The sequence below is a fragment of the Bactrocera oleae genome, chromosome 5, assembly GCF_042242935.1.
Source record: "Bactrocera oleae isolate idBacOlea1 chromosome 5, idBacOlea1, whole genome shotgun sequence".
In the NCBI taxonomy this organism is placed as follows: domain Eukaryota; kingdom Metazoa; phylum Arthropoda; class Insecta; order Diptera; family Tephritidae; genus Bactrocera; species Bactrocera oleae.
Window position 1 is genome coordinate 30,690,928 of NC_091539.1, and position 19,274 is coordinate 30,710,201.

The 19,274-nt window shown below is 37.4% G+C and overlaps 1 protein-coding gene across 1 annotated transcript; it reads right to left on the reverse strand.

Moving 5' to 3' along the window:
* Positions 1 to 353: 353 nt before the first annotated feature.
* Positions 354 to 13,288, reverse strand: LOC106616671 (mediator of RNA polymerase II transcription subunit 15). Its single transcript, XM_070110150.1, has 6 exons — positions 13,165 to 13,288; positions 9,717 to 9,983; positions 3,690 to 3,858; positions 3,444 to 3,613; positions 2,115 to 3,120; positions 354 to 1,527 (listed from the first exon to the last, which is right to left on the reverse strand). The coding sequence occupies exons 2-6, from the start codon at positions 9,738 to 9,740 to the stop codon at positions 701 to 703; spliced, it is 2,196 nt and encodes a 731-aa protein (XP_069966251.1). The 5' UTR covers positions 9,741 to 9,983; positions 13,165 to 13,288; the 3' UTR covers positions 354 to 700.
* Positions 13,289 to 19,274: the final 5,986 nt, after the last annotated feature.

Below are 19,274 nucleotides of genomic sequence, written 5' to 3' on the forward strand. Positions count from 1 at the left end.
TTGATTTTTAATTTGGTTGAGTTTAGCATAAATATCTCGGATCTGAAGCACTATGTAGCAATGTAAGTAAGAAAACTTAACATACTATTTCCCCGCTTCAAACTCCAGCAAATTACGAGAGTATAAAATGATCGCTTAAGCCCGAACCAACTTATTTCTTCCGAATTTAGTAGTATTACTGAAATGGTAACATTTGCAGCTACATATACATCTTTTATATCTGTAATTTGATTCAATTGACATATTCAATGTTATTTTATGTTTGAAAATATCCAAACATTGCGGGACTCATCTCATAGTTTCGAAAAATGTGTCCTGAAATTATCTTCAGTGGTCCAAATAAGAGACATGCATTAATATAAATACAAATGTTTATTTTTTAGAAGAATACAATTGAATATTTCCTTTATTTTCGAAATAAAATAACTTGCATAATCTCTAAAACGCCAGGTCATTCGTATATAGATTATAGAGTTCCCAGATAGATAGCGTAGAAATTAATATCTATGAAGTGTAAGCAAATAAATAATCGTATTAATGTTGTACTGATGCGATAAGAAGTGTGTTGAAAAAACGAAGTTTTATGTAGTGATGATCGAATTGCGATGGAATAGAAAGCACCCTCACCGTGGCAACGTAACAAAATTTTCTGTTTTCGTCCCATTTTTCATCATCTCGACATCCTATCCCCACTACCACCTTAAGGGTACTTAACAATAGCATTATTGTCATCATTACCGCCACTTGTCGCTGTTGAATCTAGTTGTTGTTGCTGTTGCTTCCGATCCTGTTCCGGTCGCAAATGTTGTTGCTGCTGATTATCGACATCACCATTTGGTACATTTTCCAGTAGCTTTTGTGTTACTAAGGGTGTGCCGGGGTCATACAGGTGCGTTCCATAGTGTACTCCTGCCGGATGTATGAAGAAAGGCAATCGCCCTCCTGACCAAGGCGGCCCACCGATGCTGTCGACAGCATCCTGCGGTGCCACATAGACTGCAGTCCTGGCAGAAAATGCCGACAATGCTGGTGGTTGATGTTGAAGCGAAGACTGCTGCAGCTGAAGAGGTGATGAACCGCCGGGTGGGGACTGCATGTGGTAGTGGGGAGGTGTAAGAGCAGTCTGTGGCGCAAGCAATGCACTGGGTGACGACAATTTGACTAATGCTGATGCATGTTGTGCTGCTCCTATTTGTCCTTGAAAGTAACTGGCATAGGGGGATGGTGGTAGTGAAAGCTGCTCGGGCTGCGGTGGTTGCACAAAGGTAGGGCCATAGAACAATACCGGTGGTACTATGGGCAATGGCGATTGTATTGGCAATGCAGTCGTCAGTTGTGGTGGGGCAGGAAGTGGTGAAGCCGAAGAAGTTACTGAAGAGGGTGAAGGTGATGACACCTGACTCACTTTTGGTTTCGGACCACCACGAGGCGTCCCTGAAGGTGGATATTGTTGTGGTTGCGAAGGTTTTGATAGCTGCGTGTTGCGCTCCTCGATGGCATGTGTCTGCTGTTGATCCGACGCATGAGCTGCAATTGATAATTAATGAGTTTAAATTTCAGCTACTCAGACTTAAAACACATAGAAATTCAAACAACCACCGGCTTTGCTAAACGTAGTACACATATACAAACTATACATATAGAAATAACGCTTCTTTGCATTTCGGAACAAACTAGCCGGTCTTAAATCTTATTTGTAAAAGATTATTTTCAATATTCGTTATAGTGTAGAATGTATACAAATGCAGCCTGCAGCCGTGAGTAGTGGTTCAGGATGTGACCTGGAGTACGCGCGACCTGGTATCTGGTGTCGTTGAGGTTTGAAATTGACGGAGGTTTGAAAGGACGGAGAAAACAAAATTTTCAATAATTTTCAGGTAACAGTGGTCAGGTTAAGAGTACTTGACTTGTGCTTGACTTGAACTTTCTAGATCTAGGATATAACTTTCCAAGATAAGCATCAGCTACAAATATAGTTATCTAAAGGTATTTAGGGTGAATGCGAAAAGAAAGTGATTTGCTATCGCGGAATGTCAATGCCGCGTTTCCATCTTTTTCGGATATTATGATAATGACGGAAGGCGCATATTTAAGCGGCAATGCATTTTAATTACCGTAATGTGGCAAATGATGAGGTTGTTTGACCTGAAGTTGCAGCTGCTGCTGTGGTGTATGGCGAATAAGTTGCGGCTGCACGTACAACAACTGCGAAGATGGGTACACTGCCGGCCTAGGTCGCGCCAACGCTGTAGGGACCAAATTCATCGGATAAAGCAATTGTTGTGGCGTCAATGCCGGCGGCGATTCAACATGTGGACCGGCTGCAGGGTTAGCCGACGCCGGCGCATGTGACACATAATGAATGGGCTGCTGTGTGCGATAGAGTTCGCGACTTAATGAACTGCTACTGCCGCCACCTCCGCTTGCTCCAACTGGCTGCAAAACAAGAAGTGGAGAAAGGGGTGCGCGCGGTGCCGCTAAGGGCACTGGCGCTGACGGCGGTGCTTGTTGTTGCTGGGACAGGGGCGTTGCTCCATGTTGTGCTGCTAATTGATATTGCAGCTGTCGCACATACGATAACGGAATGGCAATGATGTAATGGATCTGTTGACGTGAAGGTTGCTGATATTGTTGTTGTTGCTGCTGCTGATACAGTTGCGGCTGCGATTGTTTTTCTATAGCAACATATGACTGTTGTTGTTGTGAATGTTTTTGAATCACTGGTTGTTGGTGTTGTATTTGTTGACTATATTGTTCATTTTGTTGCTGTTGTTGTGTATGCATGTGTTGTTGCTTGTAATGTTGTGGTGGCTGCTCCTGCTGCAATTGTCGCTCCGACGGTATAAAACCTCCTTCGACCGAAGTGGGGCTATAACTCAGATTTGGCGGTAGCTTCGCCGCCTGCTGGTTATACTGGTGCTTGAGCTGATATTGTTGTTGATGATGCAATGACTGTGGTTGGAGTTGCTCAAGGTGCTGCTGATATGGGCCTTTAAAGGGCCCTCGAAAGGTATGTATAGGTATGCCATAATGAATGTTGTCATCAACAAAATTCGAAAATTTACCACCACTTGAGGGTCCTGAGACTGTGCCAACATTCGGAGGCCTGTCATAATACGCCTGAAATTAGATTAACCAAGTTTTTAGTTTTTTTGCTCGAACTGGTATTCAGTTAAAATGCAAATAAAATTATAACGGCATAAAACAACAAATAAGAAAGGGCTAAGCTCGAGTGCAACCGAACATTTCATACCCTTGCAACCTGCAAGAATCAAACCCGGGGAAATACCTTCAGGAGTTTCCTAAACTTTATATTAAGAAATGTATCGAAGAGCGTAGGAGAATCATATAAGTGAAACAGTTTTGAGGTTCAAAAATTATGTACACAAGTATGCATTTTGTCTGTCGTAACACCGGAAAAAGATTTCGGGCTATCGACTTACCTGCGGAGCTGCCTCTTCGCTTATATAACGTACGGTTGTTGGCTGAAAACTGAATGGAGTAGGAGCAGGGGATGATTGGAATTGCTGCGGCTGAGGTGGCAGTTGCTGATAAGATCCTCTAGTTACGGGCCTGAAACGAGAAGCTTCCTTGTGTGTGAAAGCTGTTGGCCCTACAAATATAGTAAATTTTTAGTATGTGTATTGCCTCTGTACGTTGGAAAGTATTGTATTGCCTCCCACTCTCACCTTTTTGATCTGAAGAGTCACGTTTTTCTGTTTTGCTCTTTGTTGCAGGTGCTATGCTCGATGTTACTCTTACTGTGTCGACTGCTGTTTCCACCGCTAGACTATCACTAATGTTCGCCACATTCTCGGCGCAAACGGCTAAAGAACATACAAGCAGCAGCAAAGGTATCTGCGAAAAAGGAAAGGAAGAAGAATTTACAATTGAGTTATTAGACTTGACTTAATTAGACTTAACAGCACATGACAATCAGTATAATGTATAATATATCAATATAGTTAATTAATCAATATCCTCCTCCTGGTAACCTGCTTTGCATATGACAATATCGTGTATATCTACTTCTGCCAGTGCTTATGCGGTACCTGGCGGTAGGTGTAAAATGCTAGGGATAGAGATTCCCTGAACACAAAACTCAATATGGAGGGCAAAAAGGACGAAAAGCGGACTGAGATATCATCCCAAAGGTCGGTAGGAGAAGTGGCTGCTACCATCGGCGAGTACAGCGAGTATACTTGCAGTGTCGCCAGCGGCAACTCCTCTGCTGTAAAGTGAGCAGTTAACCGCGGGTGTAGTGCTACTGCCAAACCCGCTTTGCAACTTAGAGGTGCTACAGTTCATTAAAACTCAGACCTCGAAACCGTCAATACTATGAAAGAAGAAACTTTGCTACGCTCTCCGGGGGATCCCAAAGGTGCTATGTCAGTAATAAAGACTAAGCCGAGAGCAAAACCCAGTAAATAGGGGTTTAAAACAAAAGGTGTGGAAATTCTTGAAAAACTTAGCAAGTCAAGATGAGCGAAGGAGAAAGAGGAAAGGTAGGCTTATGCTACGGCAAAAATGGAGGAAGGGCAAGCATATTTTGCATCGTGGCCACGGATCCGATATTAGCAAACCGGATCTAGGAAGGAATGGCAGCCAAAAGGCAGCGGTACGCTGAAAGTCAAACAGCGGATCTGGAGAAACGATCGAGGAAACAAAACGACGTTAGAAAGCCAAACGTCAGATTCGATCGAGAGAAACCATCAACGTCCAGGGCGGCAACGACGGTGAGCAAGATTGCCAAGAGGCACTTGATAGTGGCTCTCATTGACTGAAGCGACCCCCTGGTACAAATTACAGAGGTGAAGTGGAAATCAGTTGATATGAAACTGCTGGATGCGCTCTTTGCAAAACTGGATTAAGACCCGAGCACGTCTATACCAACTTTCGATGGTGAGGGCTGGCTCAATGGGGTCAGGATCCTAAAATGTAAGGACCACCCCTCCGTGCTATGGGTAAAGGAAGTGGTTACGAAGCTTCAAGGCCTATAAGAGGGTGCTATTCTGGAAATAGTAGGCCGTAGTTGCATTCTGTCCAACCCGATGACGAAGATACTTATACCTCGCAAGATAAAACCGGATGATGCACACCGGCTCCTCAGAAGACAAAATCAGGATGTGCCGACGGAAGATTGGAGGGTGATAACTTACCAACTCCCAGCTCCGGCAAGGAGGATGGTAACCAAAGCTATATCCTCCAAATAAATAAGTCGGCTGAGGATATATTATACGAACGGTTCGAGAAGATGGCGTGGGGCGTAGGTAGCTCCTTCGTCTCAAGAAACGCAATCCCCTCCGACAACAATGAAGACACACTACAGAAGCGAGAGGCGGAGAAGGATATAGGAGTTATCCTAGAAGCCACAAACATACTGTACATACTTTCCGAGAGCAATAAACAAGGTAAGAGCAGCCATATTGGTGAATAAAATTATGCAGCCATATATTGATCTAAACTTCTCCTCAGATGACCTGACTGTAGTAGCCGTAAAGGATGGACGCTACTCTTTGCATCTTTTTACATGCCTCATGATGAAGAAGCGTCTACAATTGAACTCCGGAGGTTGGTGAACGCGGTGGATAGAGCAAAGAGCCCTCTGGTGATAGGCGCAGACGCCAATCCACAAGACACAGTACAAGGTAGCGGGTTCTCAACGAAAGAGAGGAGTATTTACTAAACCTTATAATGACAATTAATATAGCTATAGCTAACCGACATATATTGGCCCTACCATACAAGCAAAATAATCACTGTCGAAAAGGTGCTTCGTGCACCCTCGTTTTCTGACCACAGGTATGATGAGATTTCAAGAAGGATACTAACTGGAATCTGTACAGGAAGATAGTAATAGGGAATTTAGGTAGACACGAAAAATGTGACTCAATCTATAAGCTAGGGGAAGGAACCATCACAGTCACTAACGTTCTCAAAAAAGCGTATAACATCGCTTGCCCTCCAGTACATGCAAAACGAGACTCGAGACCAACTTGGAGAAACAAGGAGCTCGGATCAGACAGGCCTAGTGTTAAGGAACTCTTCAAACTTGTTAAGTGGGAATACAAAGATATACTTAATGTATTTCGTATCTGAAAGTTGGCAACCACGCCAAGATGGCGGCCTCGAAGCAGGCTGATGCTGAAGCGTGCAAAGTTTCATAGTGTCATTCTAATATGAAAGTGCCAAAAATTATTATCTGTCTTGTGTGTGAAAATGTTTTTCATGAAGGAGACTTTAATAATTTCGAAGGGTAAAATGTAATTAAATGCTAATTATATGTCCTAATCATGAAACAGTGGACTTATCCTATAATGCAAACGTGGATCTAAAAAAGCTGGTTGGTAATGGTCGTCAAATAATTTCCCAGATTAAACTATTTCATAAAGAGCAATTAAGACATAAGTCGTTTCTTAATATAATAACTTATCTTTGAATAATTCTAAAAATACCCAGGACGCTGAAACTGCTGAGTTGGATGAGGTGTCTACTTTGAGGATGGAGAATGAATTACTTAGATTAAGATAGAATTAAATGCTGAGTTAAAAGATAAGAATAAATTGCTGAACAGTATTGTGAATAAAACTCTTAGTTATCTTAAGCTAGTGTAACTAAAAATGAACCTACAAAAATTGAAAAAGTGCCTAATATTTATAACAAATGAAGAGTTAGTAATAAGAATCCTGAAACATTTGCTAAAGTCAAAAATAAATTAAACAGTGGTTTAGCTATTCCTATCAACATGGTTGAGGAAAGTAAAGATGGTGAAGTTGCTATCAAATGTAAAAACAGTGTTGATATATCCAGAGCTAAGTCGGTGCTGAGTGATGAGCTTGGTAATGATTACGGTGTTGAGCTTGAGCATTTGAATCTACCGAGAAGTAAAGTTATTAATGTACAAGTAGATAGTGATTTGAACAAAGTGGAACTGTGTGATGACATTTACACTCGTAATTTCCTTGAGTTTGATGGTGCATTAAATATTATTGCGGACTATGTCACCCGCTCTGATTTTAACATCGGAATTAACATCGGAATCATATCTACAATACATCTGAAAAATAATGATTTTAGATTACACATTGGTCATTAATGCTGTAAGATATATAATTACTTTAATCTGAACTTGTGTTATAAATGTGGAAAATCCAACCACAGACATAAAAAATGTGGTAATGGAGTCATGAGACTGATCAGTGCAATAGTCAAACAAAGAAATGTTTAAACTGTGTGTTCTATAACAAGAAATTTAATAAGGATAGAGCCTCCGATCATTGTGCCACTACATGCTGCGAATATCTTAAATATAAACTGAATAAGATTATTAATGAAACTGAGTATCCTATTAATCCTATAGTACCAAGCTCTATTGGAAAACTTGGTCCTAGGTATGTGAGTACTTACAAATAGTCTTACAATGGATGATAATGACTCATGTATTGAAGTGAATTTTAGTGATTTATGCAGTTTAAATAAATATCAGTGTAAAGATTATATTTTGGTTTTACATCTCAACGTCAGAGATCTTAATGCAATTTGAAGATTTGAAAATCTTGGACTATTTATTAACAATCTACTTGTAAAGCCTAATGTTATAAAGTACACTGAGACCTGGATATTACCATGTTTTACTTTCTTTACCATTCATGATTACCAGTGTTTTTTAATCACAGTAGTGTCAACAGAGCAGATGGTGTTATCATCTATATTAAAAAATCTCTACAACCAAGTACCTCGATAGAAGAAGAGAATCAATTGAAGACTATCTCTAAGAAAGTCTTTAAAATCTCGAGTGTGTATCGCTGTCATGTAACTAAAGAATATTTTGGTAACTCGGTAAATAAATATATTTGCTGAAATAATCATGGAAAAATCGTGCTATAGTTGGTGATATATAAATATAAATTTGTTGGCAGCTGATAACCGCCATACTTTAATGGTATAACTAGACCTAATGACTCTGGTGGTACTTGTATAAATAATTTCTTTATAAAATCTAACCCCTGTAACCTAAAATCGTTTACTTACACTAATACGTTCACTGATCACTATCCTATTTCGTCCAGAATAAACCTTAGTAATAATAAATGCAATAATGATAATAATCTAGTCGTAAACTATAGTCAACTTAAAAACTTAAGTGGTAAGCATAATTGATTGTCATTACTAGATATACGTGACCCAGATGAGTTTTTTGAAGCTTTTACGGAAAGTGTTTTATCTTTAGTCAATGTTTCTAAGATAAGAATTAAAAATAAAAACAAAAGAAATGAAAAGAAACCTAGAAAGCTGTGGATTACTAAAAGTCTTATGATTTCGTGTAAGACTAAAGAGTTTCTATATAATATCTGGAAATTAGATAAGTACAATGTTGAACTTAAGTGTCCATATAAAAATTATTGCAAAATACTCAATAGTTTAATTAAAGCTGTTAAATGTAGTTTTGAGTATGACAGAGTGAAAAATTAGTATAATGATAGTAAAAAACGTTGGCAGTATGTTAATGGTAAACTTGGTAAAGGTAAAGGGATAATAATCTAGAGTATATTATTTGTGATGAAGAAATCATTACGGATAACAAGGCTATTGCTAATAGCTTTGTAAACTTTTTTCGGTGGAAAGCTTATAACCATAAATGGCTAATGGAGTAGGTGCCGGCAACCCTTCAAGCTTCCTGAATACTGCACTATCTTCCAGGCGGTAGTATTTGCGGTCAGGAAAGCGGCTGATATAGCCAACAACGCAGGAAACAACATAAAGAAAATCAATATATACGTTGATATCCAGGCGGCAATATCACACCGCATTACGACGGAGAATGCCCTAAGAAGCAGAAAGGCAGTAGATTGGTGGCGGCCAGTAAGCGGCTGCATGTATACTGGGTTCTAGGCCACAAAGAAATTCCGGGAACGAAATAGCTGATGAGGCTGCCAAAAGTGCCATCCGCCTGGCTACCAAACCTAAACAGGAAATACAGAAGACACTAAAAACAATATGCAATGAAATTTCCGAAAGGGCTGAGAAACAGATCAAGGCGAGATCATGTGCAAAAGCCCCGAAGGAACACTCGCAGGCTTTTTACTCACACCGTCTCGAAAGGACTGTAAGACGGTTGTTGGTCTAATGACAAGTCACAACCTATTGGCATCCCATGCGACCCGTATGGGCATAAGTAACGACGATACAAATAGAAAGTGCAGGGAAATAGGCACGAGAGAGACGATGGAACACCTCCTATGCGTCCACCATTCTCTAGAACTCGGCTTGAATATCTAGGAGCCTCGCAAGGGGCTAGATGAAGTACCAAAATTAGATATCAAGTCGCTCTTAAGGTTCGTAAAAAGAGTTGACATCCTGTATGATGAATATTTTCTTTCAAATTTAGCTATTCCTTCATCTGGCATTACTTGAGACCAGTAGGTCTATGTATGGCGTGACAGCCGGCCAATATAACCAAACCTAACCTCACCTAATATATTATATTATACTTACTCATATTCCCTATCACTTGGTAGTCCTCTAAATTCACACTCATCGTCTAACTTCTACCGAATTAGACTTTTGCAGTTTTCAATCGCTTTCACATTGTTTGAAAAATAATTAAGAGGTCACGCCCATTATTATTTTTTTACTTTACATTGATAGAGTGACAATTGAGTACAAGCTAAAACTATGTTTGGTTTTAGTATAAAAAGCGGTTAATAAATATTTACCCGTAAATAACATGTTTTTTCCATGTTTGTTCGTTACACAAAAGTGTCTTTTGGTATTTGTATTTTTGTTGCGTTTGTTGTTGATTTGGACCGTTATCTCGATATATCGATTGTGGCAATACGAATATTAAATATTTCGAAGGCTTTGTCGTACCTAAAACATTTTTACTTCGTTCGCTAATATGCATATACACATGTATTTTGTTGGTAATTTAGTGTTGTTGTTATTATTCTTTCATTTATTGTAATGTTGTCAAATTCAATTAACTGTACAAAATTAAATTATCGCATGCCCGTTGAAACTTGTTAATTAGACACATGTACATGCCTACACATAAAGGACGAGGCCGAACCGCAAAACAGAAAACGAGTGGGAATAAAACATGCTAATAAGCAGAAAAAACCATCGATTATCCGAGTCGAACATTTGTTATGTTCGAAGCGTGTTCCTCGCAACAAATCAACTCTAAATATTGTTACACCAGTGACAAATTAAGCTCGCAGGATTATGGTATATATTTATATATGTACATACATATTTACACTATATGTATGTTTATAACAGTGTATACAACTAATTCGTTTTTGGATGTTAATAACTGAAAAACTAAATACTAACATATCTGTGTGTATATGCATATTTGTGACGTATACATGTATAATAATTGTTTAATAAAAACCCAAAAGTATTTTACAACTATCATATTTTCGTCCTAAGTAACATTAGTCCTCTTTCTCCTACATATATTCGTATGAATTACCGTAATATATTCTAAATTTATTTTTATTAATTTATTTTGAGATATTTACCAGATCAAATACTCTCTTTTTGATCAGTGAATTAAGCAATCAAAACTTTTTAACGACATCAAATATATTGAGAGATTTGAATACATAAGTAGATATTCTTAAACCTAATTTTTACTCCTAGATCTGCATTCGGTATTTTCAACATGTACATATAATCGTTTAGTTTTGTAAAAAAAATGCTTTAATTTAGAGTTATTTGACTTTCGAGTGAAATCTTCATTATTATTGAATAAAGGAGTATTTGAATGAAGCTGTAACTTGAGTAAAAATTGAGATGTCCTGATGAATCTTGGTACACAAGTTCTTTGGCAAAAAAGTAAGGACGAATATGTAGATGAGCGCAATCGGACCTCTGCCACGCCCACCAACCGCCATTAATCGGAAACGTATAAAGTGCCATAACTAAGACATAATTTAAGGTACAAAACTCAAATCTGACACAACACATCCCATTCAGAAGGAGCACCCAGTGTTTGAAAATCTTTTTAAAGTGAAATCTTATAAGTTTAATATATATAAGTTTAATACATATATTATCTTCCAAACCAATAAAGCTAAACACCTAAATTTGCACAGGACAAATATTTTCAACCTTTCTTACGATATTGTGAAAACAAGTGAAATCGGATGACGATTTATAAGAGCTGGTATCAAAATTGGACGACAGGCGTGGCAACGCCCCCTTTTAGGAGAAATCACACACGAATTTCCGGGTGGCTATATATCGGATAGTCCGTGAGTTATTCAAATAAAAATGAGGGAGCGTGGTTTTCTAATAACAGTGTATCTTTGTGCCTAAAATGGATATAATCGGGCGAAAACTTTCCTTAGCCCCCTTACAACTGATATTCACGATTTTGAAACGTCCAGCTGACTTTACTCCATATAGATTGATGATGGTATGTAAAGTACCTTAATGAAACCCATGGAGCAATTTAGTTCAACGTGGCAAGTTAATAGTATATGGTATTGCCAAAAATAGACAAAATCGGGTCAATACTACCGCCAACTCCTATGTACTACATATAATGATTTTTGTTTTTCTAACAAGTTTTATGGGGAATATGTCGTTCAGTATGTAAGTTATATATTTAAAAGATTGTTTGAAAATATATTCTCAAGTATACCTAAGCAATGTGAACATTATTGCAATAAGCCCGTATCTTTCTTTATCCCAATATACCCCATATAATGATTTCCATCTTTCCACCTGACTTTAAACTGTTCAGATTAGTCAAAATCTTCAACAATTTTATACTCTTGCAGCATTTAACAGTTGTTTGTATCACCTAAAAATAATCGAGTTGGATAAAGGATTATACATATATAAATGATCAGGATGAGACGAGTTGAAATCCGGGTGAGTGTCTGTCAGTCTTTCCGTGCAAGCTGTAACTTTATTAAAAATTGAGATATCCTAATGAAACTTATTACACGTGTTCCTTGGCAAAAAAGTAAGGACGAGATCGTAGATGGGCCTAATTCGCACTACCACCCCCACAAAACGCCATTAAGCAAAAACATATAAAATGCCATAATTAAGTTCTAAATTAAGATATAACCATGTCATTTGCTTAAATAATTTATTAAAATTAGGCGTGGCCCCGCCCTCTAATAAATTTAATGTACAAATTCCTTTAAGAATTCCTACCGATAGTGTGAAAACGGATGAAATCGGATCGCCGACTTTCAATAAGAGTTTTGTTAAAAACTACTGAAAGAGCGATAAATCAGTAACTAAATGCTTCAAATACATAAAATTTTACATCCGAAATGTTACGAGAGGGTTTCAGAGAAGCCAGTGTCAAATCATATCTCGCGACGTACTCGACCGATTTGAACCATATTCGGGATGTAATATTACCTTGACATTCCTAAATTACAATGTGAAAATAGGGGAAATCATACAAAAACCCCGCCTAGTATAGTGCATTTTAGTGTAACTTCGGGCCTAAAATGGATCGAAGCGAGCGGAAACTTGTCTTAGCCCATATATAACTGATATCCACGATTTTGAAAGGTCCGGCTTACTGTACTCCATATATGAGTTTATATTTATAAAATTGCATGAAAATAAGTTCTCAAGTATACCTAACCAATGTTAAAAACTAATGCAATTAGCCCTTCCAATTGTTTTTACGGATCCGTAGCGGATCAAAGTTTTTAACCGGCATTAAACAACATCCTTGTTAAGGTAAATTGCAAATAGATCAAGCTACAGAACTTCACCTCACTAAGACTACTAAGTTGAATGAAAGATGAAGTTTCGAAAAACATAAAATAATCTGAGTGCTAAAAAAATAATATACTTCCAGGCCATTGGAACACTAAGGAAGCTCTTTTTCTAACACTGCAATAACCGTTATTATTATTTCAATATTCTAACACCTTAATTTGCTTCCTGCCTATAGTTGAAGCATGCAACATATTTGTACAAGTTCAATGTCACTGGCACACAATGGGACGCAAAAATCACGATCGCTGCCTTTTAACACGCCACAGCGCACAATTTGGCTCACTCGTAGCCAGTGGCTGGTACTCATACTGATATGTATACACCTGCTCCTCCTCCTTCTTCAAATATATTATTATATATAAGCTGACTTTGGCAGCTTTTCCGCATTTACACACGCGATACCTTTTAACCGCCCGCTAATCGTTTAACTTGGCGTTGCGCGTTGCTGGCTGAAGCGTGCGGATTACTAAACCGTTTTCTTAACAAACTGCAGAGCCACTTCTGTAGTTGCCGCGTTCGCGTGCCGAGTACTTCGATGAAAGTGAAACTGTGGACGCCTCTGGTATGGATTTTATACTCATTGTCTAGTGGTTTTGCTGCAGCACCAGCATGGTCCGCCAGCTGAATTCGTACATATCAAATTGGTACACGGCGTTCGCTAAATACGACATGCGTTAAATGAGCGTTTGGTTAAATCAACTACAAAGCAGTTTGAATCGTGTTTCCTTAGGCTTACTTGCACAAATAATCAGCGATTTGCCGCTTTGTCGCTTTCAAGTAGGAAGTGTTTGAATGACGATGTAATATATTTGTTTAGTTTTAATTAGACATTTCACTTAAAAAGTACTCGTAGTGCAAACATGTTAATTTAAAAAAGTGCTGAAAAGTTTCCGCCGTTAGTCTTCTTAATAGAACGAAGCAATTAGCGTTCCTGGATCCTTTGGAGATCCAACTACAGAAAAATTTTCTCTTTCCGGCAATTTTTGGGGAACAATAAAAATCGTTATCATTCGATAAGTTTTCTTCTACTGGAAACCATTTTTTCTCAGGTTGTGACCTTTAACAGATCTGTAAGCACATTAGTAAATTCAGTGTCAAAATAACATTTTATAAATAAATCGGTCACACATTTATGTACAAAACATAAACTCTTAATCAACTGATTACAAATCAGCCAAGCAAATCCAATGATAAATTAATTAGATTTTAACGGTAGAAACGTAAATTGAATTGGTAGAGACAATGAGCTCGTACAAGCTCTTCATATAAATCCGATATCAAATGAACTTTTGGCCCTGTTTTTAGGTATTATTTCACATTTAGCAAACTATGTGACCAATTTAAGCAAATCCGAATGACCTTCTACTAGCCAAGATGTAGCACTCTCAACATTTTGTTTTTTCATCACTCTGGTTGACCTACACGTAAAATAATTTTTTCCTTCCGTTGCCTTTCTTTGCTTATGGAATTCCCTTACTGATTTAATTTTTATGGAGTACACGACATAAAAACATGATATTATTTCTACACCCTACACAGGTGATAAATTTACACTAGCATTATGGATTTAGAAGCGAAATTAAAGATATATACGTTTTGTTTGACACCTAAATATTATTAAAATTCTAACCTCGTAAAACAAGAGGCAATGACATTATCGAAACAAAAAATGCCTTTAAGGCATGCCATCTCACGTTAAAAATTGTCGGAATCGGATTAAGATTTTTCAAGCCACATATATTAATCCCCTAGCCCCCACATACCTAATACAGTGATATATATACCTATGTATGTATGTATCTATATAGATCACTTTGTGAGGTATCTTAATAAAACTCAAATAGCCTCTTTTTTTGGTAATAGGCAGTGGTGGTACCAAAAGTGGAGAAAATCGAGTTAATATACGTAATACAAGAATTTTAAGCTTTCGGTTGTCTTTATACCGTATATGGTATATCGGTTAATATATAAGATACCTTAGTAAACCAAAAATGAACGTAAAACGTAACTATAGTCTAATACCGAAAATGTGTGAACTGGGTCCACGAATTACACCAACTCCCATTTTCTACAAGTACATATAATGATTTTCGTTATACTTGAACTATATCAAAGGTTAATGTAACAAGTTCAGACCTTTATTTCCCCCCAATATACCCTGTGGGATTATTTCCGACTTTGCTGATTTTAAACCGCTGAAGGTGGTCAAAATATATGAAAATTTAATAAAACTAAGTTCTCTTAATAATCATAAGAAATCTAGACCTTGGTCTTAACCCCATATCCTTAATACAATGAATTTCGATCTTCTGGTTGACATTTTGAACATCAACTCAATATATAATATATTATGTATCTCATTTAAATATGGTTATCCTCTGAACAGGGCATCTTAAGTTTGTTTGCCTCTAAATAGTCCATATATAAATGATCAGCGTGACAAGCTGAGTCGATTAGCCATGTCTGTCTGTCCCTCCGTCCCTTAGTTTTGGAGATATCGATCTGAAATGGACGTGTTAAGTCCTTTTCTCATCAAGAATCGGTTATTTGTCGCAACCAACGCGGACAACTATAACATATAGCTGACATACCAACTAGCCGATCAAACTTGTATGGAAATCGTTTTAATTTGACAATGTTTCTTCACGAAATTTGGCACAAATTAAGGTATTTTAAGGTAAACTGCCGTCATGTGACCTATCTTCACTATAATTTTCTAAATTTTCCGAAAATGTATCCCGATGACTGTAAGTCTAGATATTTCCAATTTTATTATTAAAAAGGCGATCGTTTATCAAAACAGTAGCGAATTTATCAGCAAGCTGAGTTGGCTGAAGACTAGGGCGGCAAATTTTGAAGGACGGCAGGTTTCGTTCCTAAAGTTTTTACTTCTGAAGAAGATATCTGAATTATAAATTATTATAAAAAACCAAAATAAAATAAAAATGTTTGCATAAATTAAAATATTTAACAAAACAGATATATACTATATATAATATATAGTCCTATATAAATGGTAATAATTTGTGAATATATTTAAATGATTATGAATTTTTAGAATATCGCAACAGCGTCCGACTGACTTTACTCCATATACATATATACGAATATACATATGTTTACCATATACTTATAAAATAGGTTCTCAAGTATACCTGAGCAATCAAAAAAATTACTGCAATCGGAACTTCCATTTTTATGCCACTATGATTTTAGTACAAGTTTCGCTGACGGGAAATGAAATATAGTAATAAAACTAAGTGAGTCTATGACCTTCAAAATAAGTTAATATGATACCAAGTTCGTTCGTTATACACGATTTCTTCGAATAATAAAGGCTGAATTATTTAGCAACATTTTTATACTCTCGCAACCTGTTGCTACAGAGTATAATAGTTTTGTTCACCTAACGGTTGTTTGTATCACCTAAAACTAATCGATTTAGATATAGGGTTATATAAATATTAATGATCAGGATGAAGAGACGAGTTGAAATGCGGGTGACTGTCTGTCCGTCTGTGCAAGCTGTAACTTGAGTAAAAATTGAGATATCTTTATGAAACTTGGTAGACATGTTTCTTGGTACCGTGAGACGGTTGGTATTGCAGATGGGCGTAATCCGACCACTGCCACGCCCACAAAACGCCATTAATCAAAAACTAATAAATTGCCATAACTAAGCTCCGCAATAAGATACAAGACTGTTATTTAGTACACAGGATCACATTAGGGAGAGGCATCTGCACTTAAAATTTCTTTTTTTAAAGTGGGCGTGGTCCCGCCTCTAATAGGTTTAATGTGCATATCTCCTAAACCGCTAATGCTATATTAACAAAATTCACTGGAAGCAAATTTTTTTAGCACTTCTATTGATGGTGTGAAAATAGTTGAAATCGGGTGGCATCTCCGCCCACTCCCCATATAGCGGTACTGTTAAAAACTACTAAAAGCGCGATAAATCAAGCACTAAACACGCCAGAGACATTAAATTTTATCTCTGGGCTGGTATGAGATGACTTTATAGGAACAGCGTTCAAAATTAGACAGTGGGCGTGGCACAGCCCACTTTTAGGTGAAATCCATCCATCCCATATCTTGAGATCTGCTTTACCAATTTCAACAAAATTCGGTACGTAACGTTATTTTCATATTTCTATGTTATAGTGCGAAAATGGGCGAAATCGGACTACAACCACGCCTATTTCCCATATAACACCATTTTCAATTCCATCTGATTCTTTCACTTTCCACTATGCATATCAAGCAACAATGATTGTATCGGGGTAAAACTTTGCGTTAATAATACGTTTAAAGTATGCCACCTTGTGACCAAAAATTGTCTAAATCGAACCGGAACTGTTCAAGCCCCTAAGTACTAAATATGTGGACCCCAGTGCCTATAGTTGACCTTCTACCGAAAATATCAGCCAATCCACAAAGAAATCTCATACGAGTATACCATTTGACTTTGCGAGAGTATAAAATGTTCGGTTACATCCGAACTTAGCCCTTCCTTACTTGTTTAAAATAAAGTTTTGCCAATACCTTATGGCGTTTCCTCGGCTTTGATCCTTGCAAGTTGCAAGAGTATGAAATCGTCGGTTACACCCGACCTTAGCACTTCCTTACTTGTGAGGTCATACAAACAACCGTTAGGTGAACAAAACTAATCTACTCTGTTGCAAGAGTAATAGTGAAGTGAATTGACATATCACTACATCCACACATTGCGTGTCAAAAATCTAGTAAACTTAGTTTGAGAGATAGGAATAAGATTGATGGCCGACTCAATAATCTACTGCAGGTTCAGATTGATGATGAAATTACTTACTTGAGCAATGTTCTGGTAAACGTGGTAATGATAATGCGTGAACATGTCGCTATGTACAATGGTTTGCAAACAAAAATTCGAGAACACGCTCCTTTCATCTTTTACGTACCTAATTCTGCTCGTTCTTTAATTTTAGTGGCCACGGTGGCTGCTGAATCGTCTAATCTTTATATATATTATGTAAATATTGTATAATTTTACGACGTATCTTACATTACTTAAAAAGTAGTACATAATTGAAATTTTCTTTGCTTAAGATATTGCTTTTTGATATTTCTTTGCTATGAAAATCACAAGGACTTGATACGTTACCTCAGTTCTCAATGATACTACCATACGTGAGAAGTTGATAAAATGAAAATGATGAAGCAAAAATTATAAAGTAAGAAATTTATTTATAAAAAAAAGTAATTTAAATGATGTTCTAAAGTACCAATATTAAGAGGCTGCAAAAGTTAATTAGCCTGCAGTCGGCAAATCTATAAATCCGCTACTGGATCAAAATATAAGATATGCAGTTATCAAAAAAACAAGAGCACATTCAATAATTCCATAACCACACTCTCCCAAGAAGGAGTCCCAATTTTCAAAGTTTCACTGGTAACTCGATTATAGCATTTTAAGATTGTCCCGCCAATGATCCGAATTTGCCCGTCTGCTATAGAAATCTTCTTAGAATATCAATGAATGTGTGGATAAAGTTTTTTTGAGATGTCTTAATTTTTACCTAAGTTATCACTGGCATATTGTAAAATCTCAACTGCTACGTAATCGTTACTAATTTTTTCACGACCATATTTCGTCTGATAATACAATAAAGTATACTATAGTTCGTACGGTTTTTATTTTCAAAATTTTAACGTTTATTTAAGAAAATTGCCTTTCTGTCAATTTATGGATTCCATAAAAAATAAATGCGCCGGATTGGGGACCGAGAATAAATCAAGTCAATTTTTTTTACCCTGTTCTGTTGTACCGTACTTCGTGAGGGCGTTCTGCATCGACCGGAATAAATGGTAGTCGGAAGTGACAAGGTCTGGGCTACATGGCGGGCATAACTTCCCAGCCGCTGTTTTTAACTGTTTTTTAACTGATCTTTCAACATAAGACCACGCGTTGTCATGAAGAAAAATTATTGCCTCATGTCTGCTCGCAAATTCCGCGCATTTTTCGGCAACCGCTCACTTAACTTTGATAATTTGTTGTCCGCAGCGATCGCAATTAATGGTTTCTCCCGATTTAGAAGCTTAATAATACAGTACGCACTATTGATCCTATTAAGTACAGTGACGTAATGGAAATTCGGCTTTGCCATTGATTTTGCTAATGAATCCATTTTTCAGCAGCAGTCATAATCCGGTGAAAAGACTACTGCTTTTCTAGCAAAATCGTCTTTTAACGTCTCTTGGCGTCAATTCATATCGCACCCGATTTCCTTTCCGTTGAATGTATCCGGCTGCTTTTAAACATTTTGAAATGACTGCTTGAGGGACTCCCACCAGCTTAAGGCAATGGCAATCTCCATAGAAATTGTTCAGATCGGATCACTATATTGTACACGTGCCATACGAACTGAACGATCGAAGCCAAGTGCTTGTATGGAAAGCTTTTTCATTTGACGAGATATATTTAAGAAGAGTGTTGCCTAAGGCAATGGTGCAATATTCAAAAAAATTGTTTT

Coding starts and splice junctions, on each gene's coding strand:
- LOC106616671 (XM_070110150.1), bottom strand. CDS start 9,740: ATGGAAAAAACATGTTATTTACGG. Junction 3,614..3,689: donor TGACTCTTCAGATCAAAAAG/GTGAGAGTGGGA, acceptor CTATATTTGTAG/GGCCAACAGCTTTCACACAC. Junction 1,528..2,114: donor TCATCATTTGCCACATTACG/GTAATTAAAATG, acceptor TATCAATTGCAG/CTCATGCGTCGGATCAACAG.